This window comes from Meles meles, chromosome 4 (assembly GCF_922984935.1).
Source record: "Meles meles chromosome 4, mMelMel3.1 paternal haplotype, whole genome shotgun sequence".
NCBI lineage: Eukaryota > Metazoa > Chordata > Mammalia > Carnivora > Mustelidae > Meles > Meles meles.
Window position 1 is genome coordinate 6,791,228 of NC_060069.1, and position 24,295 is coordinate 6,815,522.

At 53.3% G+C, this 24,295-nt stretch overlaps 1 protein-coding gene across 1 annotated transcript in view; it reads left to right on the forward strand.

The window, feature by feature from the left end:
• The window catches only part of KY (kyphoscoliosis peptidase), a 46,967-nt gene extending 31,293 nt beyond the window's left edge, over nt 1–15,674 (forward strand). The window contains exons 9-11 of the mRNA XM_046001814.1: nt 5,539–5,727; nt 6,903–7,093; nt 11,183–15,674. Coding sequence (XP_045857770.1) covers nt 5,539–5,727; nt 6,903–7,093; nt 11,183–12,078 — 1,276 coding nt within the window. The 3' untranslated portion in view covers nt 12,079–15,674. The remainder of the gene's footprint in view (nt 1–5,538; nt 5,728–6,902; nt 7,094–11,182) is intronic.
• The last annotated feature ends 8,621 nt before the right edge of the window (nt 15,675–24,295 follow it).

Here is a 24,295-nt window from a genome sequence, read left to right on the forward strand (position 1 = left end):
AACTGCTGGTCTGGCTTCTTTCTGACTTCCCATCATCCAGCATCAGTGTCCCTTCTTTTGCCTCAGTTCCCCTCGGCCTTCATGAATTCTGCTTAACCTCCTTGCAGGGGCCAAGCTTCGGTTCCCAGATTCCTGCCACCAAGTCAGCCTCCAGTACCACCCCTCCCCCTGTCATCATGACTCCGGCACCACCAGCTGGCAGAGTTTCCAGAGACTCTGGGGAAAGCCTGGGGCTTAGTGCTTGTTTGAGGCTTTGATGCTGGGGAGACTGGTGGTCACCAGTCCGGTGTCAGCCGGTCCCCGTCCGTCCTCCTGCTGTCACAAAGAGCAAGAGCAGTGGCCAGCTTCTCCTCAGCCTGATGTCCCAGACGATCCCAACACATCCTTTGCTTCCAAAGGCCCCAAAGGCTGGAGAGTGACCATTTCGCCCTCTTGAGAAAGGCAGATATCCTGGATTACCTGAAGTTATGCCCAGATCTGACTTTGTCATATAAAGTCTCTGAAAAGGACATCTGAATTCCCCCGCCCTTGTAGATACACTGAAGGCTAGTGCCCACGGAGATGAAGGATGTCACTCGAACAAACCATCCTTTAATTTTGCTCCGCCCATACACTTATAAATTAAAACATATCTTGGCATACTAAAGGACATCACAAAGCTTCCTGAATTGTGTGTGTCAGGACAGCTGAGTCCTGCGGCTGCTCTGGCCACTGGTGGGCTGTGTGTCCTCAGGCAAGTCAGCCTCCCTTTCTGTTCTGCTGACTCCTCGCTTGTCAGAGAGGAGGGCCCTGAGGTCACAGGTCCAAAAGGCCCGACGCAGGGCCTCAGAGTGAGAATAATTACTGCCGTTGTAGTTACTGACCTCACCATTAAGGGTGGTGCGAGAAAGGGGAAAGGAGACCGTGCAGCGGAAATAGAGGCACTGTCAGATTTACAGGAAATCAGCTCTATAAACAGTGAAACATAAGTTATGGTTCCGCTTGCTCTGCCTTAGTATAAAAATCACAAAATTTGGGGGGCACCCGTGTGGCTCGATTAGTGGAGCAGCCAACTCTTGGTTTGGGTTCGGGTCATGATCTCAGGGTCATGAGATCGAGCCCCACATCGGGTTCCGCACTCGGCACAGAGCCCGCTCATGATTCTTTCTCTTGGTCCCCCTCAGCCCCTCCCCACTACTTATGTGTTCTAGAGAGATAGATGGATAGATAGATCTTTTAAAAAAAAGAATAGAAAAAAATCAATATTTTCATCGAGGTACAAAAAAAGGGAAGAAGAGCATGCTTCCTTGCATCTCCCATTAACTACATCCCTCCCTCCCTCTCTTATTTTCCACGTGGCTCCCATTCCCTGGAGAGCTGATGGGAGCTGGAGAGGTACACTGAGGTCAGAGCCTGACACCTGCAGGGCACATGGCCCACCCCAGATAGCGCAGCCACCCGGAGGGGGCCTGGCAGTGGTGGGGCTAATGCAGTGTTCCAGGTTCCCATGGCAGGCCGCGGACCCTGTCTGTATACAACAATAGTCACAGACAGTCTGCACCCCCTCTGCAACTGATACCACCGGTGTTGGCCATTTGAAAGCTACTACAGGGGGGCGCCTGGGTGGCTCAGCGGGTTAAAGCTTCTGCCTTCAGCTCAAGTCATGATCCCAGGGTCCTGGGATCGAGCCCCGCATCAGGCTCTCTGCTTAGCTGGGAGCCTGCTTCTTCCCCTCTCTCTCTGCCTGCCTCTCTGCCTACTTGTGATCTCTATCTGTCAAATAAATAAATCTTTAAAAAAAAAAAATGAAAGCTACTACAGGTACAAACCAAGACCCTGCGGCCTGAGGTTATCAGATCGATGTCCTGGGATGGTATTTTGGGCTCTAGAATGGCCAGTCAGATCTCATGAGGAGGTGGAAACATTTCTCATCTTCTGTCTCTTATTCTGTGCTCTCCTAGATTTTTCCGGCAAATTCCTCTTCCTTTGGGTCCCCTAAAAGGGCTATGTGCATCACTAGCATTTTAGTGATGGTTCACTTATCTAGGGCAGCCAATGAACTTCCTTTCAGATTATTTTATTAGGCTATAGTATTTATTATATGATATGGTATGATATGATATGATAACCCTAACCCTAACCCTGGTGCCTGGTACATGTTTTGCACAAAAGTCAGCGGTCTCTCAATGGCAAGAAATGTTTGTGAGTCATCCTGACTAGCAACCAGCAGCTGGAATTACTAGTCCCACAATTTTGCATGAGAATTATGGATTATTAACAATAATGCTTTACATATGACTACTTTGTGCAATTCACCTTGCACATTGCTGCCACGTAATAAAATATCCTCCTATCATAGTCAAGCATGGAGTAAGCTCACAGCTAAAATTCTTTTTTCTTCTTTATTCTGCCCCAGGCATTCTCCATGGCCTTCACAGCTTCCCTCCAGCCTGTCTTAGGAGTATCGCCCCACCATTCAATCGCGTAATGCCAACCTTTCTTTTTGCCCATGATGGGCCTGGCAAGGTCACCCTGGAGGCGACCATAGAGCTTAGACTGAGCCCAGATCCCCTGACTCGGCCCAGTGACTGCCCCTCCAGCCACGCACTTCAACCTCCTTCCGCCCTTCTCAGGCTTGGGGTCGGGCTTTCACTGCTGCTCCCCGACTTGGTTCTCAAAGCCTATGTCCACTGCCCTCCCCCATTGGGAGGGTGCCCTAGGCCCACTGCCCAGGCACATGGCCGGCCACACTGCCCACCATGACACCTGCTCTGTTTCACTGCGACCCCCAGGGCCGAGGGGATGGGCAGGACTCTCCTTTCCTGGACCACGAGGTGCTGTGAGCGGAGGCCGGGCCTCCACGGGCAGCACATCCAGAGGGCCAGAGCTCCCCTCTGTCAGTCCCTTAGTGCAGAACTCTTCCCGGGACGCCACAGCCCTCCGCACGCGCCCGGAAATGGATGCACACAGACGTTTCTAGGCAAGAAAGGAAAATAACTCACCGAAGAATGTAATTTCAAGGAGTATTTATGGCTTTTTTCCAATTCTAAAAGTAACACACAATCATTACTGAAAATTTAGAAGATCTAGAGAAGTTTAAAGAAGAAAATTACAATTGCCCATAATGGCATTACTAGAAGACCAGGTGCAGTCTGCCCTCCTTCTCCGCCTCTGGCCCTGCACATGCAAACCCCCCCACCCCCGACACACACACACTCAGGCCTCGTGCTGACGACAGGACTTCATAGGCTTCTGTTCATTCCTCTTGTGTCAGGAGCACGTCTTACCTCACACTGCTTCTCACTCACTCCGAGTAGGGGGAGCCCTGCCTCCGAGGGAAGCCCCGCAGTGGGCCCCTCCATCCCACCCTTCTAGCCTTGCTCTCGCTCCTCCCCCTCTGCTGCCTGTTTTCTCTGAGACAGTGAACACATTCAGTTCCCACCACCAGAAACAGCCCCTCACGCTCTCTGCAGCTTCTGAGGCAGGGGACTCCCCAGGCGTGCACAGCCCCCGACCCTCACACCCACTCCCCACCATCCCACCCCCAGGGCTTCCGCTTGGCCTGCTGCCTCCCGTGCTTCCTGCCTCTGGGCTGCCCTTCGGCTCCAGGAGTAGGTTTTGGCCTTTATCAGCAGAAAAACCTGACATTGGGATCCCATTCCTCTTGCTCTCTGTCCCCGTTCCCCGAGTGTTCCTAAAGTCCTTCCTGGGGTGCCTGGCTGCTCTGTTCTCTTGGCATGTCTCCGAGAGCCTGGGAGGCCCGGCCCTCCTCTGTGAAGCCGCAGGCAGGAGGGGAGGCCTGCACCCCATGGAGGAGGGAAGCCCGGGCAGACGTGGGAACGGGACAGGGTTCGGGAGAAGCAGGGTGGAATGTGGAAACAAGCAGGCTCCCCTTTTCTCTTCACAGCTGCTCTCAACGAATGATAAGTAATATTTAATCCAGTATCCCAGTGGGCAGTTCAACTTTCTGGGGGCATGTGGGTGGCTCAGCCGGTTGAGCATCTGACTGGATTTCGGAGAGTGGTGAGGTGGAGCCCTGCCCAGCGTGGAGCTTTCTTGAGATTCTTGAAGGCTCTGCCTCCTCCTCTGCCTTTCCGCTCCCCACTCCCTTTCCCCAGCTTGCTTACATGCAGGTGTTCTCTCATTCTCTCTCTTAAAAAAAAAAAAAAAAAAGATTTAGAAACATATGTTTTTATAGGGAAAATTTCCCCTGTTCCTGTAACGAATGTGGAGCTGTTTTCTCCATCACCCTGAGAGGCCCGTGGCCTTCTTGTTGAGGGTGCTGGAGTCCGCAGAGCTGGTCCACAGAAGGCCCCCAGCCACCAGAGGCCACCAAGCCTGGCTGACACAGAGAGTACAGAATTGGCTCATGGGAGGCGAGCACAGAGCAGGGCAGCCGGCGATGCTTAGAGGAGGCCCACTGAGGGAGACACCATGACCATCCTGGGGAGCACAGGCAATGTGTTTGTTGTACCAAGCTGCCAGAATTCAAAGGGAAGTCTCTTAAAGAAGGAACACCTTTTTGTCCTTCACACAAAGACCCCGAAGAGGGCTCGCACGAGCTGTCCCGGGGTCACAATAGCAGCCAGCCCTGGTAACTGCCGTGCGTGGGCAGGCAGCTGCAGAGCAGGCCAGCTGCTCATGGAAGGACTCTCGGGCTCTTGCTTTGGTCTTGGGGTGGTGCCTCGGGGTTTCAGCTACAAACACCCACACTATAGCTTACCCATGATTTCTGTGGTCCCCACAGGGGACCGCCATCCATCCCTCACTCTCCCGGCCACCCGAAGTTGTGCCAGAGTGCTTGTAAGCCATGGAGGAGCACAGTCGAGAGGGCTGGACACCTCAGGCCGAAGGGCCAACGTTTCCACCCCTCAAAGGACATCTGTGGGGGACACTGAAACTGTGGCCAGGACTGTCAGTCAGCATATGACCTGAAAGCACTGTGGTAGCCCTGGCAGGTGGACCTGAGTGATCTTAGCCATGGGCCCATCTGCCCTGGGCAGGGCTGGACACACCGGCGGGCCTGCCCTGGCTGTCTTCACACAGGTGTCCTAGAGCATGATGTCATGGAGAGAGTAGGGCTCAGCTTTCTTCTGTACCCCGTCACCCCTCCCTGACACCCTGTCCCTGTCACCCAGACCCAACTCCTCAGCCACGTGTTTTGAGCTTTTCATATGCTTCAAAAACATCATCCTTTCCCTGGTTTCCTCGCCACTGCACCCACTGTCCTCCTGAAGACCCCAGGTGGAGCACTCAGGCGGGTTCCATCTGGGGAAAGATGTTTCTGAAGTGATTTGCTCAGTCTCTGGGGAGGAGCAGGCAGTGGAGACTGAAGCCTGTCTGCGCCAGCAGGACCGGCCAGCCCTGTGTCCCCATCTCCTAGCCCTGGAAATAACAGCCCTCAGGCTGTCTGCATGGGACTGTGTGAAAGGGAGGGAAAAGGAGAGACACAGAGGGACTGACAGCAGACTTGCCTAAGGCCTGGGGCCACAGACAGTTTGGCAGGGGTCCGGCAACCCCAGCAGGAGCCACCTCTCAGATCCCCTGTCCCGCCCCCAGGATCGCTGGAGTGCAGTGCATGACTGTGCCTGGCTACTCCAAGGGCTTTGGCTACCAGACGGGGCAGAGCTTCTCGGGGGAGTTTGACCATGCCTGGAACGCTGTGTACCTGGAGGGGAGATGGCACCTGGTGGACAGCACCTGGGGCAGTGGCCTGGTGGATTCTAGCACCTCCAAATTCACCTTCCTGTGAGTAGAAATCTCAGGGCTGTTGGGTGTCCAGCTGGTGGAAAGCGGGGAGGCACGAGGTTGAAGGAAGTGGGAGGGCCAGGAAGGCCAAGGGCACCTCTCCTTGCTGTTGGCCATTCCCAGGCTTCCTCCAGCTCTGCAGTGTGCTAGGTCCAAGCCAGTAGGAAGGGCTGGATCTTTCTGTCCCCTCACTGTCCACTGCCTAAAGCCCTCCTCTGGCTCCACGTGGCTGCCTTGGCCCAAGGGCTGAAAGCCCCGCATCTGCCCACCGGCCATACAAGAGCGAAGGAGAGTTGAGAGCTGCTTCACCGTCTGCAGATTCTCTTCAGGCCTGGCAGCCACTGGCTGTGTTACAACACAGGAAAGTCAGAATTCCCTTCCTCCACTTCCCTGGGCCCAATGCAGCCACCTCACATCGCCGAGGAAGGGGTTCTGTTTGTGGGAAAGGGTGCTGTGGGTGCGCAGAGTCCCTGTGAGCCGCGGTGGGGCAGGGTGCTGGGCCGCAAGGTGCTGCAGCGCGTCTCCAGCACCTTCTCCAAGGCTCCGGCCAGCTCTGGTTTTACCCTATGGCCATGACATCCACCCGGGATCATAACATCTCTCAGCGACTCAGATTCTTTTTTATCTAGAAAAATGAGAGCGTTGTCTCTGATTTTTGCAGTTTAAATCTCGACAGGCCGTCACACAAGCCAAACACAAGCTACGAGTGAAACTTTAGCTCAGAGGAGTCTCCCTATTCTTCTCTTGATCTCCATCACTGACCGCTAGAGAGCCGTGTCTCACTGGGCCCGGGGGCCGCGGCAGGGCTGCCTGCCCTCCCTCCACCCTGCTGGCTGACACCGGGTGCCTGGGTTATGCCTTTGCTGCCTCAGATCTCTATTAGGCCTTGAGAGTAGGCGGAACCCATTCCCCACCTGGACACAGCTCCACCTGGAGTAGACCTTCCTGCCATGGCCCCTATTTCTGGAAGCAGCCATGGAGGGGCAATCTGCAGTGCCCATGTTAAGACTGGAGATAGTGCCTCTCCCCACTGAGTTGTTGGCCGGACCCCTCCTGTGGAGGTGCTAGACAAAAGAAGGCCCCAAACGTCCCCCTGCAAGCCCCCACCTCCTTCTCCACAAAGCTGAGGCCTACTCACCCCCATGGCTACTGACCAGCTTCCCCCCTACCTCTAGCTACAATGAATTCTACTTCCTCACCCACCCTGCGCTGTTCATCGAGGACCACTTCCCAGACAACAAGAACTGGCAACTGCTAAAGCCACCTCAATCCCTGAGGCAGTTCGAGAGCAGCATGTATCACAAGAGTGAATTCTACAACAAGGGGATGCTGAGCGCCCACCCAGAGACTTCTGTCCTCAGAACAGGTAAGCCCAAAGCTGGTGGCTGCCACATTGGCAGCAGGGACGGGAAGCCAGCTCTGCCCCTCCGGCATCTGGGCACCCAGGGGACCCAGCCGGGGCCCGGGAGCTTCCTGTAAGCTGTGTGTATGTGCAGACGCCCACTAAGGCAGCCAAGGTCATCGGGCCTTCCGGGGAGGACACAGCCGTAGGTCACATTTGCAGGGACAGACACCTGCTCACGGCAGCATAAACCAAAAATCGGCTGCATAGGAAACCCTTGGGTTTCCCTAGGCCCTGAGGACCCCAATTACATCTCAGCCTGTCAGGGAGCCAGGAACAGAGGGTCCCCAGCTGGGTGAGTCTCTCTCAGTTCCTGCAGCAAGTAAAGGATCGCCTCAGGCCTGGCTGTCCCCACCTCCCAGTTCGGATCCCTGACAGAAGCTCACTAGCCTGCTGTGTTCTCCCGAACTCCTGACCAAGAGGACATGTTGGCTCAGCCAAGCTGGGCTCTGTGTGTCGGCCGTCCAAGCAGGGAGTGGGGGAGCAGCGGGGGTCTCCCAGGACAGAGGACTGGGGGAGGATTTAATCAGGGAGTAACTGCTGAGCGGGGCCTTAGGAGCTGGAAGAGAGCAGGCGTCACCACACGCAGGGACAGACACACTCTGGAAGGACACAGCAAGCGCTCCAACATCTGAACTCAAGCACCCCTAGACCAGGGCTGGCTCCAGGGGCGCAGCCTGACTTCCTCTCTGTCCTTCCCTTAACAAGCTCAGATGTCTGTCATTTCTGCCGGCTTCCCTCCTGGAAGCAGAGTCCAGCCTTTTCATCCCAACTTCCCTAAGAGTAAGAAGAGCAGGACCCATAGCTGAGCTGTCCCCATGGCTGGCCTAGACTGACCTTTGCTCCCCACATCCCCACAGGGGCCACAGGCACCCATCCAGGTGTGTTTGGGCACTCTGAGGTTGGGGTGGGGGGTTGTGAGGGAGAGGATACAGAACTGTGGTCACGAGCCTCATGACCTTTGTCTTATGTATGTCGAAGGCCCTGGTGCCCGGTCCAGGGCTGGGCACATAACCTGGACACGCTACAGGGCTCACCACAGCCTAGTCGGTGCACCTCTACACCCCCCCCAAGCCCACCCACACACACCCCCACATTTCAGCAAAGGCCTGCCTGTTGGCACCGTCTCGGAGAGTCGGGGGTCCCCGTACTCCCAGGAGGGAGGGCCTGAGCTGGCACTGGCTGTTAGCACGGAGAGGTCTGTGGGCGGGTCTGCTGGTGAGCCCCATCCCCCATGTAGAGGGATAGGGGCACGGGGAGCACAGGTGTCCCCAAGTTACATCCAGCTGATTTCTTCCTTCTGCCTCACAATGCTTTCCTTAACCAGTTTGCTGAGCTCTCGAATCCTCTTCTAAAACTACAAATATCTGGAGCCTCCTGCTGTTAAAATGACAGTGTGAGGTTGCTGTCTTCAAGAACACGTTTTCTGGGCACAGATCAGACGGGGAGCCTGTTCTGACTGGTGTGGGCCATGGAACCACAGGGAAGAATGGACCGGGCCACACCAAAGTCAAATTAATGCCGCGGAGTAGAACTTGCCTTGGCAAGAGACACAGAAATGGAAACACTGGGTTTCTTAATATACAGTAATCTCACATTTGATCCCATATTCGTGATGCATATTTAAGGACTATTTCTTTGTTGGAGCTAGTTTTGTTAAGAGCGGGGAAGAGAAGAACACAGGAGAGAGAAACAGGTGGGTGAAAATCAGGCAAGGCAGAGGACGGGAGTGGGGGGCGGGAGGCCAGCAACAGGGGTCAGGGGAGGTGGAGGCAGAAGGGATGCCGGAGAGGTCACAGGCTCCCACAGAGTCCCTAGGGTCGACAGTCCTTCTTTCAAGTCTTCCAGCCGTTCAGCAATCCTTTGCAGAGAATCTGCTGGCCCAGGAACCCTGGTGAGGCCTGGGACACACAGGAAAGGAGGCAGGAAGCCAATTCCCCGTGGCGCTCACCCCTGTGGAGAAGATAGACATCGCAGGAACTAATTCAGTACAACAATGCTAAGTTTCCTGAAGGGGATGTGGAGCGGCAAGAAAGGCTTCCAGGGGAGCCGGACCTTACTGAGGGCTCAGGAAAAGGCTTCTCTACAGTCAGACGTTGTGCTAAGGTCTTATCTGGTTTGGGGGAAAAGGGTGGAGGGAAGTACAGGTGTGAGGGCTGTGGGATGTGTACCCTGGAGGAGGCAGGAGAATGCGCTGTGGTCCCGAAAAGGAGGTCCTGACTCAGGCCAGGCAGGAGGGGACAGGACTCTCACTGGTCTCCAGTTTGATGGTGACTCACACAAGTGAACGCAGGAGTGACCAGGTAGCTAATTTGCCAGGGGCCTTCTGGTGGGACTCCACATCAAAGGTGAATTCTGTGCCATCTCACAGCCAACTCAGAAGCAAGATGGAACAGGGCAGGGCCACGAGCAGTTGAAGGCTGAGACAGCTTCTGCGCACTGAGGTGGCCTATGAGAGGAAGCAAGGGGAGAGGAGAGATTCAACGGAGAGAGACTGGTAACAAGTCTGTTGCTCTGGGGCACGTTCCTTTGGACAGATGTCCCATAGTGGCTGGAGGCAGTGGAGAAAGAAAGTGGACAAAGAAGATATCCCAAAGCACCCCACAAAACAGTCTGGCAGAGAGGGAAGGAATGGCAGCAGAGGGAATGGGCAGTGGTGGCCGGGGAGGGCTGGAGCGGGCAGGGGCTGCGAGAGGCGAAGAGGGCGGCCAGGAGGGTGGGCCAGCAGCCCAGAGGCTCCAAGGAAGTCACGGAAGTCTTTGGAGAGTGGGGACAGAGGCCAGATGAGTTACGTGGGAGGAAAGGGTCTGCAGTGGGGAGGGGTTCCCTGCAAGGGAAGACCGGGAAAAGTTTCCAGAAGAAGAAGTCCGTGAAGAAACAGAAGGAAGCCAGCCAGTAAGCACCCATCCTTTCTTGCGGCCGCTTTGGGATTCTCACTGGCTAGTTGGGAATTAGCACTGAATTCAGGAGCAGAGCAGCCTGGAGTCAGGGCCTTGGGGCAGATTAGAGGGGAAGTCTTGGAGGTCCTTGTCCTAGAGCCCAGGCATGGCCTCCCCAGCAAAAGCGTTGGACCTCAGACTGGGAAAAGATTCCTGGTGAGAGTGGCTCTGACGGCAGTCTGTCCCCTTCCTTTGTGCTCACCCGTGAACCCAACGGGGGCTGGGAGGTTGCTGGGACAAGGCGCAGGTGTGGGGCTTCAGAGGGGAAGAGGATTGAGGCTCTGCAAGGAGCCACAGCCCCTCCCTGTGGTCCTGCGAGGCAGGGAAGACCAGGTAGGGGAGTGCTCATGGTCTGTGGAGCCGGAGAACTGACCACCTATCCCAGAAAAACAGGGACCGGGACAGAGGAAGACAAAACCAGAGGGCAAGGGGAGAGGGGGAGTGGAGGCAAAAGTCCTCCAGAGATAGGCCAAGCCACAGCCAAGAGAGGGTGCTGGCCCACCCTCCCGGCCACCCTCTTCTCCTCCTGGGGTGGCAGCCGTGGGGGGAGCGAGGAGGCAGCCCCGCCCCTCGAGCACAGCCTCCGGCAATGAAACCCTCCCAGCCAGGTTTGAAGGTCCTGTGTTCACCTGACAGACACTGACGCTGTAATGAACAGAGGCCGGAGGAAGCATGTGAAATAAGGCTTCAGACTGGAAGGAGACAAAGGGAGCCCCCCCAACCAGTCACAGGCCCTCCTAGCCCCCGGGCCCTCTCCCCTGCTCGGAATCCGGCTAAGCCTCCAGGCCACTTTCATCTAATGAGAATCCAGAATCGCTTGGGTGAGGCAAACGAGTAGAGCTGGGGCAGATTTTCTGCCGAGGCCCTCACCCTGAGAGAACCACCTGCAGCCCCGACGGGAGCCCCTCCGGTGGTGCGCCGCGGCTGTCTTACACGGTGTTGGAGGATATCATCTCGATCGCCTAAAATCCATCGTGCTGGAAGTACTTACACTGTGGAAACGGGCAGATGCTAGAGTCAGGGCTTCTTCCCCCAGGAGCCAGGTGTTAACCACTCAGCAGCACGTCGGCACATCCCGGGCCCACCGCCCCTGACCCTGGCTCTCTCTCCACAGTGAACGGGAAGGCCACCATCACCATTGAGAGCCGCGCCCCGACACTCTTCATGTTCATGCTCAACGGCAAGCAGGAGCACGGGCTGCTGAGCCTCCGGAAGAACGGGATGAAGCTGGACATATACCCTCCGGCGGTGGGCACCCACAAGCTGCAGATCTTTGCCAAGGGCAACTCCGACGTCTACAGCTCGGTGCTGGAGTACACGCTCAAGTGCAACTACGTGGACCTCAGCGTCCGGCTGCCGGCCGAGCTGCACCAGCCCGTGGGCCCCAGCTGGTTCTCGGAGCAGATGGGCATCATGAAGCCCTCCCACCCCGACCCCATCATCCACACCAGCGACGGGCGCTGCTCCGTCAGCTTCGGCGTGGAGGAGGGCATCAGCGTCCTGGCTTCCCTGCACGGGGACGAAGGCCCCATCACCGAGGAGACGCAGCGACGCTACATCTTCCAGCTGCAGCGGGAGAAGCGGGCCGAGCTGAAGGTCCAGCTGCCCCAGGCGGGCAAGTTTGCCCTCAAGATCTTTGTCAAGAAGAGGCTGGAGCCGGGCAACTTCGTCTTCGTCTTCAATTACCTCCTGTGCTGCACCAACACCAAGGTGAACTGGCCCATGTTCCCCGAGAGCTTTGGCAACTGGGGGCAGGACAATGAACTGCTGGAGCCTCTCTCAGGCGTGCTTCCCGCCAACCGGGACGTCTCCTTCAAACTGAAGCTCCATGGGGTTGCCAAAGCCCTGGTGAAGGGGCGGGACACGTGGCCCCTGACCCTGAATCAAGAGGGCTACTGGGAGGGCAGCTGCAGCACGGCCGGCTGCCGCGAGATCTACGTCATGGTGCTGGAGAACGCCAACCACAACTTCTACTCCTACATCCTGAAGTACCAAGTGAATGCCCAGTGAGGTCTGGCGCCCCGGCCACCCCCTCCGTTCCCTCCCAGAGGGTCGAGCCCAGACTTGCCCAGGGAGGGCCCGACGGAGGTGCAGAGAGCCCCGGACGCCGCCGAGCCTGCATGAAACCACTTCGAGGCCTCTGCCTCAGTCTCTCCGCTTGGCCACGGAGGCGGGGATGTTGGGCATCCCACGGCTTCACTTGGCTGTGGCCGCGGCCGAGGAGACGGAGGCACAGGCCCTTTAGAAGAAAAAGGTGCTATGTAAATCCAAGGTATTGTGAACCATACACCATTACCCAGACGCCCCCTTCTCGTGTTAGCGCTCTCGTTGTTTTTATGGGGTTGATGTGGGCAAGCAGGGAGGTTGCCCGGGCAGAAAGCTTTTCACGCGACGGTGAGAGAATTGTCCTCCAGGCCCAAGAGAGACCGGTCTGCAAGGCTGAGTCACCCTGAATGAATCACAGAGCCCCTTTCAGGTAGCCTCAGTGTCCCTCACAGATTCCTGGACCCCAGCGAGCGTCGGACTACCATTTTTTCCCCCAGGCCTGACCATCTTCTGCATTCCCGCTGCCTCGTGCTCTTCAGGAGCCCTAGAGGAAGGAAGGTGGGAAGAGGAAGCTCGCCAGCCTGCATCTGGCTGGAGGCTCCACAGTCCCAGAAACACTGAGAATGTGGCGATAGAAGAGTCAGGAGGGGGCTCCCAGGGCCCACTCTTGGGTGTCCTGGGTGGAAGGCCGGAGGGCGGGGGCAACCCCAGCAGCCCCATCCCCTGAGTGTGAGAGTGCGAGGCCTCCGACTCCGTGCTCTCAGAAGCACCCGCAGTCCGGCTCAGTCTAGTGAGTCGGTGGCCCTCCAGGCCCTCTCAGGGGCTGGGCTTCCTCCAGGCCCTGGCCTACACTTGCACGGGTTGCTTCAAGAGGCTGCTGGCCCTTGGGGGGTGGGGGGTCTTGTTGATCACCCTAAATCAAGACCTGGGCAGGGAGGCCAGGCAGGGAGTAGAGCAAATACCACAGTGCCGAGGAGACTCATGAGCTAACAGGGCTCTGCCAAGCTCCAAGGGTCCCCGCCAGCAAAGCCCACGGGACCTCCACCCACTCTGGGAGCTGTTTGGGGGCTTGTCTGCATCCCATCTCCCTTCCGGCCTTTTTCTGCCATGAGAGACCCCTGGGGTCCTGCCTTCCACGCCGCCTTCTCTAGCCCTGGGAGCCTCAGCTGCCCAGCGGCCCTCAGCAGCACCTCAGGCCCGTGTTGCCGTGGCAACGGCGGCAAGACTGGCTCCTTCCCGCAAGGCCAGGGGAGAGGGAAGGAGGGAGAGGCCCTGTGTGGCCACAGCAGCAGCCTCCCAGCACGAGGAGCCCCTGTCGGCGCTCCCTACCTCCTGGCTTGTCAGCTTGGCGGCCCCACTCCAGTCTCAGGGCCCGCACCCTGAGAACTGGCACTGCCCAGTGCCCCTCCCCCCAACCACTCTTCTGCAGTCCTCAGGCTCAGCGACAGCCAGGCCAGCCGGATGCTCATGGCTCCCCCTCTGCCATCATCCTCACATTTGTGTGTTCAGCAAAGGTTCACAGGGCACTTCATAAGCACCGGGCTCCGTGTGAGATGCTGTGTAATGGAGGGAACCAAGGGGTCCTGCCCCTGCCATCTCAGAGCTCAGGGTGGGCGGCAGCAGCCTCCCCCAAAGAGGCCTGCCTAAATTTCCAGGCTCCCAAAACTTCATCACCTCCTCAAAGGTCCCCGCTGCCACCCAACTTGAACCTGACCCTGAGCCGGGTGACAGGTGGGGGGCCCTAGAACACAAGGGCAGCACCCCATGGGGGTCTGCGCTCTCCCCTGGCCTGTGTCCAGTGCCCTCTGGCAGGCTCTGCCACCCAAGCCTTTGGCACTGTTGTCACTCACGCCTGGAAAATGCACAAAGGCCCCCAAGGCAGAACCGCTGCGCAGTAACCACGATGGGAAAACAAGGGGAGTTCTCACACCCTGAAAACAGCCTTTTTTCACACCTTTGATTTTATGGGCTGAAAGAAATGTGCTGTGTTTTATCCAAATAACAAGTGCCTTCTGTGACTCATGTGACTCCCTGGACCCAGAACGGTGGCTAGTCCGGATGAGGACAACATGTACCTTTTTAAAAATAATATAACTAATCAGTACATTCTGGAGCGGGCAGAGGATGCTACCTGGCACAACAAGAGTCGCCCCGGAAAGACCAGGCTCAACCTCTCCAAAGGTCTGCAGAGCAACCGGGAACCCCTCCCTCTGTGTTAACCCCCCTCCTTGTAAAGACAGCCGTAGGCACTGTCAGAAATCACCTGAATTTCTTTCCACCGAAGTAAAAATACATGGAATGAAATCCAATCTTCATGAATTTTTACACGCCTGCTGCTCAGGATAGAATTCAGGGGTGCATTTTGAAGCCTTTTATGCAAATCCCCATCTTTGTTTCCTGGCGCCCGAGTCCCGGCGTCTGGTGGAATGGCACGGGCGCCCCCTGGTGCCCATAGCGTGAAGCTGCCGGCGAGCGGGACTGCGAAGCCGAGCGGATCGCCCGGGTTTTTTAGGCAGAATCTGAAATTCGCTACTGAGACGTTTATGTTCAGTTCACTGGGTGTTTCCTCCTGTACACACGGAGCACATCTTTGCCACGCGCAAGCCGCGAGGCGAGCTCGGGGCCTGCCTGGCAGGGTGAGAAGGCATGGCATGTAATACTTGGGGGTGTTTTCCGGAGAAATCACGTCTTCAAATGGAAACGCTGGATATGGGACCCGAAAGGACGGCTCTGACCGCCTCCTTACTAGGCTGGTGAAGGACGGAGACTGATCACACTCAGGGCTTTGGCCACAGGCAGAAGGGTGCAGGAGGTCGGGGAGGGTGTGGGAGTGGGGGGCAAATGGGCTACAACCACAGCGGCAATTAACCCCTTCCAGTGTGCCCGCAGCACGGCCGGACGCCGTCTGGATCTGATTATGGTCACTGTGAGTTCCCCACTGCTGCACTGCCCCACCCAGACTCCTCACCGCCTGCGGAGATGAAAAGGAAATAAATAGATTAACTGAAGCACGAAGGATTTAGGCTAGACATAAAGAACTATTTCCTGTTCTCAAGCAGGAGGGGCAAGGTGCCAAGAAAGCTTGTGAAAAATCCTCTTCTCAAAGAGCTCTGAAAACTGCAAAAGTTTTCCCAGTGGTCTGGGTTTTAGATGCTTGGCTAACTGGAAGGACTAAATTCTCTCGAAACCAGTTAATCCTTCAAGTACACTAGATCGTCCCCAACAAACACAAAGTGAACAGTATGGCCCCATCGTTCGCTGTTAGCAGTGTGTTCAAGGGTGATGTGCGTCTGTGTCCCACATCAGTTTCTCTGGGGTCTATCATTTCTTTTCATTGGAAAGAAGTAGCCAGAAATCTTAAGAGCTGATTACTTTTCATAACGTGTGTGTTGAGTTGTGTGGGCCAGTGGCTGTTGAGTAGGCTTTCCCCACATTGTCGCTGGTGTTGTTTTTCAATAAAATTTATATTCATTTTTATCCAACAATGTAATTATCGATCCGTTCTTATCACTGCTCTCACCAGGGGGGAAAATGGGAAAAAAACACTTTCATGTTCAAAGGGAGCCCTAGGAAAAAAAAAAAAAATCAATGTCCCAGCCATTTGAATGTGATGGGAAGATGCAAATGGAATGTCAGGCAAATAGCTATTTCACATTAAAGAAAACATAATTAGGTTAGCTCAGCCCCTCACATGCCTTTGAAGAACATGAAGGCAGTGTTTCTTTCATTGAATCTTGTTTAACTTGAAATTTTTCAAGTCAATCCTAATTTCTGTTATTAGTAGAAGGAAAAAATGTACCCGAAATGCCTATCAGCCTTCTTTTTTGGTTGTTTTGAGTATATATCTACGTCTTGATTCTCAGATACATACAGAAACTTCCCAGCAGGTTACCTAAACAGGTTATTCATAAATTAGACATTTAGGGAAATAGAGAACACGAACAGCCAGGTACCCCTGAGAAGCTGCCGTAACCATGGAGACCATCGTCATAGCTGTAGTGTGAAGGACAGAAAGAACTGTGTTCTCAAATCTGGCCTTGTAGCACCCCTCCCCGCTGGACCCACCAACGTGAGCCCCCCTGCGCACGTCTCCCGAGGAAGGAAGCGCACGGGTGGACCGTGTCTTTAACAGCATATTAAGGAGAAGTCAGAAGAGAGTCTCTCGCATTCAGAAAAGGAACTCTTAAATGATTCGGACCGTCTGAGAATGCCAACCCGGAGGCTGGAACGGATGACCTCTAACGTCCCTTCCAGTCCGGAGACTTTGTGATGCTGTGTCTCTGTGAACAAATGCTGGCAGGTGGTAGACCTGGGATTGTGTTTGAGAACGTCTGAAGGGCCCTGCTGTGTTAAGAGCCTGCCCTGCAGCCTCCAGCAGATTGAGCTGCCTGCTCCTCTCTTGCCTGAGGGCAAGGGGCTGGAGCAAACCCAGCAGAGGGACCAAAGGGAAAGCAGCAGCCCCTGACAGGATGCGGCTTCTCTCTGATTTTGCAAGCAGGACAAAAGAAAATGAAAAGTCAGGCAGCGATTGGGATGCCTTCCCTTAGATATCCCACAGGCATCCCCAAATCAAAAGATACTGAACTGAAGTCACTTTTCTCCCCCACATTCCCTCCAACTCCTCCTGGGCCCCCAGCACAGTAAATGCATCCCCATCCCCCAGATACCTGAGTCAGAGCCGTGATGGTCACTAGTGACTCCTTCATTCCCCTCAGTGATGAAATCTGGGCCATTCTGACCCACTCTCCCAGCCCCACATCCAACCCCACTCCCACAGCCTTTGCCATAATTCAAGCCTTCATCATCTCGCAGCTCCGCTGTGGTGATTGCTTTCCATGATGATATGAGCCCCCCCACCACCAGCTGCCCCATGACTCCCTGTGTATCTTCTTATAAGAACACAGAACTATTGGTTGTGTTAAGATGAGGTTTCCATGAAAGCCTTCCAGAAGAAGTCTGCCGTCTTTGGAGAAAGGATAATTTGTGTCAGATGCTCATGGAAAAGGTAGGTCTTCAAACAAAAACTGGTTTTAACACAGAGGCAGAAACTCCTCCTTTACATGGATTCTGAAGAGGCCAGGTGCTAACTAAGGTCTTCATTCCGGGCAGCACTATGTGGGGTGGCTCATAGAACCACACCTACAGAGGGACCTGTGACAGGGTGAGTGGTGGAGACTAGCCCACCTCCTACAAGGTGGAGACAAGCTACACCTTGTAAATCAGATTATCCACATTCATGGCTCACAGGTTTCCCTGCTTTCCTCCTGGAACCAAAACAGTATTGATCATATCTTCAAATGTGCCAGGTGGGCTCCCTGGCAAGCAGATGCTGAGACAGAGTTGGGAATGCAAACAAGGTACTAGAGGGTAATGCCCATGAAAGATAAAGGGGGAGGAAGCAGGATCAGGCAGAGAGAACTTCGGACAGCGGTCCAAGTCTAAACAGCGAAGCCCTATAGACCCCAGTCTGCTCTGTCATTGGCTATGGGCTGACCAGGAAGAGCTTGGCCCCAGTTCAAAAGCTAAGAAGCATGTTTGGTTTCTGATCCAGCATGTAAGAAGCCCAGAAGCCATCATTCCCTCCAATAGGTAAAAAGCTGACAAATGGAAAAATTAAACTATGTCTGTAGGAGAGGTGAAGTCACAAGGTAAACCATTGTCCCCTCCCCAAACTGGAGAGACTGACAGCTGATGCCAAGAATCACAGCCCACCAGAACAGGAGCCTCTCAGGGAATTATTGCCTGGGTGGGAAAACCTGAATTGTAACTGACAAATTGCTAGGGCTCAATGTGGACAATCTTGAGAGTTGAAAACTCTCCAGGGTGACCCAGTCATCAGAACCCCCACATTTTTGTGAGTTTTATCTCCTGGATCTCTACCAGGTATCACAATGAATATTAGAGAAAAATCCCCTCATGCTTCTGGGATAGGGGGAATGGATCCATCTACAAGCAGAAAATTAGTAAGGAAATAGTTGAACTCAACACCACCCCCAAATACTAGATACAGTTGACATCTATAGACTACTTCATCCAACAATAGCAGATTACATATTCTTTCCAATTGCACACGGAATAGTCACCAAGAAAGACCACATTCTCGTCCATAAAGCACACCCCAATGGACTGAAAAGAATGGAAATTGCACAATGTCTGCTCTCAGACCACAGTGGAATTAAACTAGACACCAGTAACAGAAGGATAACTGGAAAATCCCCAAATATTTGCAGATTAAACAACACACTTCCAAATAGCTAATGGGTCAAAGAAGAAATCTCAAGAGAAATTTTGAAATATTTTGAACTACAGGAAAATGAAAACACAACTTATCAAACTTTGAAAGATGCAGTAAAAAGCTCTCTTTAGAAAAAAATTAAGAGCGTTGAAGGCATATATTAGAAAAGTAGAAATCTCTGAGATCAATAATCTAAGCTTCCACTATAGGAAACTAGAAAAAGAAGAGCAAAGTAAGCAAAAGAAAAGAAATAATTCAAAAAGAACAGAAATCAATAAATTGAAAATAAGAAATCAATAGAGAAAATCAGCAAAATCAAAAGCTTGGTTCTTTGAAAAGATCAATAACATCTATAAGCCTCTAGTCAAGCTAGTTAAGAAAAAAAGAAAGGACACAATTACCAATATCAGAAGTGAAAGAGGAGGTATCACTATAGATCCCATGCACATTAAAAGGATAATAAAGAAATACTATAGATAACTCTATGCCCCCAAATTTGATAACCTACCATTATCAAATGGTCCCATTCCTTGAAAGACACAATCTGCCAAAATTCACAAAAGAAGAAATAGGTGATCTGAATAGGCCTATAATCTTTTAAAGAAATTGAGTCAATAATCAATAACCTTCTACAAAAAAAGCACCAGGCCCAGAGAGGTTCACTGGTGAAGTCCACCAAACACTTAAAGAAGAAATTATGCCAATTTTCTACAACCTCTTCCAGAAGATAGAAGCAGAGGGCTTACTTCCTAACTCATCTGAGGCCAGCATTATCCTAATACCAAAGCAAAATACATTATAAGAAAAGAAAAAACAGATATCTCTCACGAAAACAGATATAAAAATCCTCCAAAAACATTAGCAAACTGAATCCAACACTGTATGAAAGCTAAGGCAGACCCTGAAGGGACTGCCGGCCAAGAGCTCTCAGCTATCTGACATACCCCTTGCAGATAACCAGCAAGTTCTCTGTTGATGGGAAATCTGAGCAGCATATCTCTGTGTCTGCCGCAAAGGATTCAGAAAACATTGGATGCAGCTTCATCTCAAAGCCATCTGGGATCCAGTGATCACTGGTGAGAAGCCACCAAATGATTTGTCGAAGGGACAGGGGTGGGATCCTGTCTGGCAGGAGGAACACATCCTCCAAGGGCTGCCTTCAAGGTGCTGGAGGCTCGACTGATAGAAGGCAGCTTCTTCCTGCTCTCTCCTCCTTGGCCTCCTGCTTCACGTCACCCACGGCAGCCTTAACGCTAAAGCCAGAAGGATCTGCTCATGTTACATGCTTACTTAAAACCTGCCAAAAACTCCCCATTGTCCTAGGGGTAAGATTCAGTCCCCCACTGTCTTAGTCTGTTCTGGCTGCTGTAAGAGAATACCAGAGACAGGAGTGGCTAAGAAACAGCAGAAATTCGTTGCTTACCATTCTGGAGGCTGGAAATCTGAGGGCAAGTCATTTGCAGATTCGGTGTTTGATGAAAACCCACTTCCTGATTTGTAGATGGCTCCTTTCTTCTTGTGTCCTCACCTGGTGGAGGGGACAGCTTACTCTCTGGAGTCTCTTTATAAGGAAGCTACTCCCATCCATGAGAGCTCCACCCTCATGACCTAATCACCTCCCAACGGCCCCACCTCCAAACACCATCACATGGTGATGGTCTCAACCCATGAATTCTGGGGGGCATACAAACATTCAATCTATAATCCCCACTATGGCTTCACACTTCTCTCTGCTTTGTGTCTCATGACTCTCCATGAGATCCCTTTCGCAAAAATCAGCCACATGACACCAAACAGGCCATGGAACCTCTCACCACCATGCTTTTCACACATGCTGTTCCTTCTCTTTGGGAAGCCCTTCCCTCCATCTCTGTCTGGAGAAGCCCTGCCTGGTCTTCAGGGATCTGGACCAGCCCCTATCTGCCCATCCCCCATGCTCACTTAGCCTTTTGTTAGCTCATCGGTCAAGCAGGTACTTGCTGCATGATGCATGAAATTGAGGGGGTACTTGGAGGCTCGTGCATTCGTGATGAATTGTTTGAACATAGTTACTTGGATTTTTCTCCATGGCACAAAATCGGGGTTCGGTAAACGCTTGGGAAGTGTTTCATTGGGACAACAGAGAGGAGAAATGAAGACAGGACCAGTGAAGTGACATAACTCAGCAGCCCAATAACCATTTACTGACATTTGTCAAAACATGTTTCCAGTTCACAAAGACTGGCCCCTGTGCCTTTTGCCCAGCTCTGGACATCAGAGCCTGAACTGCGAGGAGAACCCAAGACGTTCTCAGGGAGGGCCACCCCCCAGAAAGGGCTGGGAAACTGGGATGGGGGGGCGATACTGGAATGAGAACCCTGGGGATGGTTGAGGACGTAGTTCATGGGGGTCTTCAAGGAAGTTGATGGCCTTATTACCAAGACCAGCAGCCCACACTTATTTATGAGGCTCTGAAGGAGAACACACGCTCACATCACAGATCAGAACTCAAACACATGACTTGAGCTTGACAAGAGAAGAACGACCACCCTGTCTGTGACAGCCGGGGGCAGGCTGTGGTCAGGACCCTCCGGCCATGGATAGCTCTAGGAAATTGCCTTTCCTCTACCTAAGTGTGGTTCCTGCCCCAGACTTCCCCTCAAGGACCCTGTTTGAAGGAGCTTCTATGACCTAAGCTTTGGGTGTCTCTGTTTAGCAGCACGCAAAAGTAGCTAACGGCGTCTGCCAGTCCTACCTACAGCCGTGCAAACAGAGCAAGCCAGTCCAGTGACAACCAGTCATAGGTCCGAGGGTGGTCTGGAGGCCTCCTGACACCTCGGGGCTCCAGGAGGACGCCACCCGCCATACCCACTCGGAGCATGGAGATGCACGCCAGCATTGGGCTCCAGGAAGAAGGCGGCCAGTTGGATTTGCTCGCAGTTTCATCGCCATGCTTACAGGACACCTCCATTTAGGGTAAATGACCAATACATTTTTGAAGTGAACATCCATTTGTCATTTCAAGAGTGAATTCATAGATCACTGGATTTATTTACATGGCTGTTGAGTTACAACATCTTTAAGTCATTTCCCTCTTTTGCTCAACTAACTACAAAAGCACAGGCCCAGGAGTGAGTGGCTTTGCCCCCCGTGGGAAATGTCTGTTTACAGGAAGACAGAAACTGCCACCAGCTGGGAGTGCTTGCTCGGTTTGCCACCAGGAAGCCATCAGGGCTCCCGATCGAACAGAGGAGTGCCCTTCTTCTGCAGGAGCCCACCGCCCTCAGCCTGCACCGAGATTGCTTTGTTTCCATCAGGAGAGACGGCTGACTGCTTCTCTGACACAAGGAATCAGCCATCACCTCATCCCGGCTGTGCGGGGACAGAGACAATGGCGCCCTGCTCCAGGGTGGCAGGGACAACCGTGGAGAAGCCTGTGGCAGGAAGACACGCGAGCAGCCACAACAGCAAATGACCCAGAACGATCGGGCCGCCTGATTAATCAAGTGCAGGTGTTGGGGGTGAGGGCCCCTAGGCACATAGACAAAGCAGGGTGATGGGGAGGTGTGAGGGGGGATGTTTATTGAAGACAAAATCACTGCAGGATTACAAAGTACACCCTGAATACTTGGCTGATGTATTTGCATGTGTGTGAACACCAATTTACAATAAAATTAACATTTTATTATACAGTAAACAATTAAATGTGGCCAAGATGCCCGAGGCATTTGGAGGCTGTCCCCTCCCCTCCCCATATCTTTCATGATGGCTCCGCCCTCAGGAACTGCAGCGAGCATGGGCACTGTGAACCCCTTGGCATCCATTTCTTTAGTATCAGACCTCCTTCCCCACCTCCCAGGAGAAGCACAGAGAAGAGAACACGTTAACCTGGTTGCAGGAGGAAATGCATTCTGTGAGTCAAAGCTTCACTTGGCATTTTTAAAGCTCAGGAAGACTGTTAAGAGTCCGTTTGAAAAAGAAGACAATGGGCATCTTCCTGGAAAGAGGGCCTCTTAGCTGCTGGTCCCCCGTTTGAAAGCTGTCTCGCGCCGTCAGGAGCCATTAGTGTATAACTGAAGCCTCGGTTTCTTTCTGTAGACATTGGTTTGACTTGGGGAAGCCTTGTAGCTAGCTGGAGACCCCTCCTCCCTGGGCTCTGGCCGGCCCCCAGACCTCGGACCCTGTCTGCCAACATGAGGCTGGGCACAAAGCCTCCGTCAGCCCCGTGGCTCCTGTCCCAGCTCTACCACCTCCTGCAGCCTTTGGCGAAGTGCTGATCCTCCCTGTCCCCGTTTCCTCGGCCGTGAGCTGGGGATATCGTCACAGCCGCATGCAAGTTTCTTATGGGGATGGAATGAGTGGACATGGATGCAGGGAGCAGGATAGCTCCTGGCACAGGATGGTACCTGCTCGGTGAATGTCAGCTGTCACCACCCCGCACCACCGGTGTCCTCGGCGTTACGAGGATGAGACTGAAGTGCCATGTGTTGTGCTGTGGGTTGAGTCCAGAGGTCACAGGCCCCTCCTGAAATCACAGCCATCACTGATGCCAGCCTCTAAAAGAAGACATCCTGTCTCCAACACTTGGCTACCTGCCTCTTCTAGAATCTTCCAGAGACCAGGAGCTCGTTGCTCCGTGAAACAGCTATCCCATTACTGGACACCTCCGTTAAAAGACCCTCCCTATATGTGACCGCCGTATATTCAAGCAGTTGAGTCAACGCACCCACTGGTCCACGAACATAGCTGTAACAGGTCCAAGGTGACCACAGGGCAGGCAGCCTGAGCCACCAGTACAAAATCCAGCTCGTCTGGGGCTTCTGCGAGCTGGCTCGAACACCTGTCAGCTACCTAGGTAAAGAAGGAGAGCCCAAAGAGAAGGAAAGAAAAGGAAAACCTCCCATTCAAGAGAGCCTGCAAATCAGCATCCGAGACTACATGAACTAAAAGTAATGGTTAGAAAAGTTATACAATCTGCATACTGTCTGGTGAGCCCACCCCAAGTCCTCATCCCATCTAATGCCCTGAACCTGGCCTTCCTAACTTATATGCTCCAAGCATTTCTTCTCTGAGGAAACTGACCAACCCAAGAAAAACGACATAGGTACAATCTACGGGCAGCACTGCAGTGACAGGACCAGAACCCAATTGGACCACCTCTAGGAATCCCTCGTCATACTCACACACACACACAGAGAGAGAGAGAGAGAGAGAGAGAGAGAGAAGTTTGTGAGTGCATCTTGGTGCTTTTAAAAAAACATCTCCAGGACGCCTGGGTGGCTCAGTTGCTTAAGCGACTGCCTTCGGCTCAGGTCATGATCCCGGAGTCCCGGGATCGAGACCCACATTGGGCTCCCAGCTCCGCGGGGAGTCTGCTTCTCCCTCTGATCTTCTTCCCCCTCATGCTTGCTTTCTCTCTCTCAAATAAATAAATAAAATCTTAAAAAAAAAACAAAAAAAACCGTCTCCAGATTCTTTGGTACTCCTCCCTTCCTAAGGTGGAGCCTAGTTCCCATCGCCTGAAGTGGGAGCTGTACTTAGTGACTCTCTTCTAACAAACAGAATGTGACAGAAATCACAGTGTGTGATGTTCAAGATTAAACCTATAACGCGGGACGCCTGGGTGGCTCAGTTGGTTTAGCGACTGCCTTCGGCTCAGGTCATGATCCCAGCGTCCTGGGATCGAGTCCCATCCCGGGCTCTCTGCTCGGCAGGGATCCTGCTCCTCCCTCTGCCTCTGCCTGCCTCTCTGCCTACTTGTGATCTCTCTCTCTCTGACAAATAAATAAATAAAATCTTAAAAAAAAATTAGATTCAAGGAGCTCATTTAAAAAAAAAACAAAAACCTATAACGCATTACCTCTTCCTCCTATAAACAAGGAATGGGGTGCTCTGGGACCAGGAAGCTCCTACAGAAAGGGGGGACAAGGGGATACACAAGAGGATGGTAATAGGACGAATTTGGAG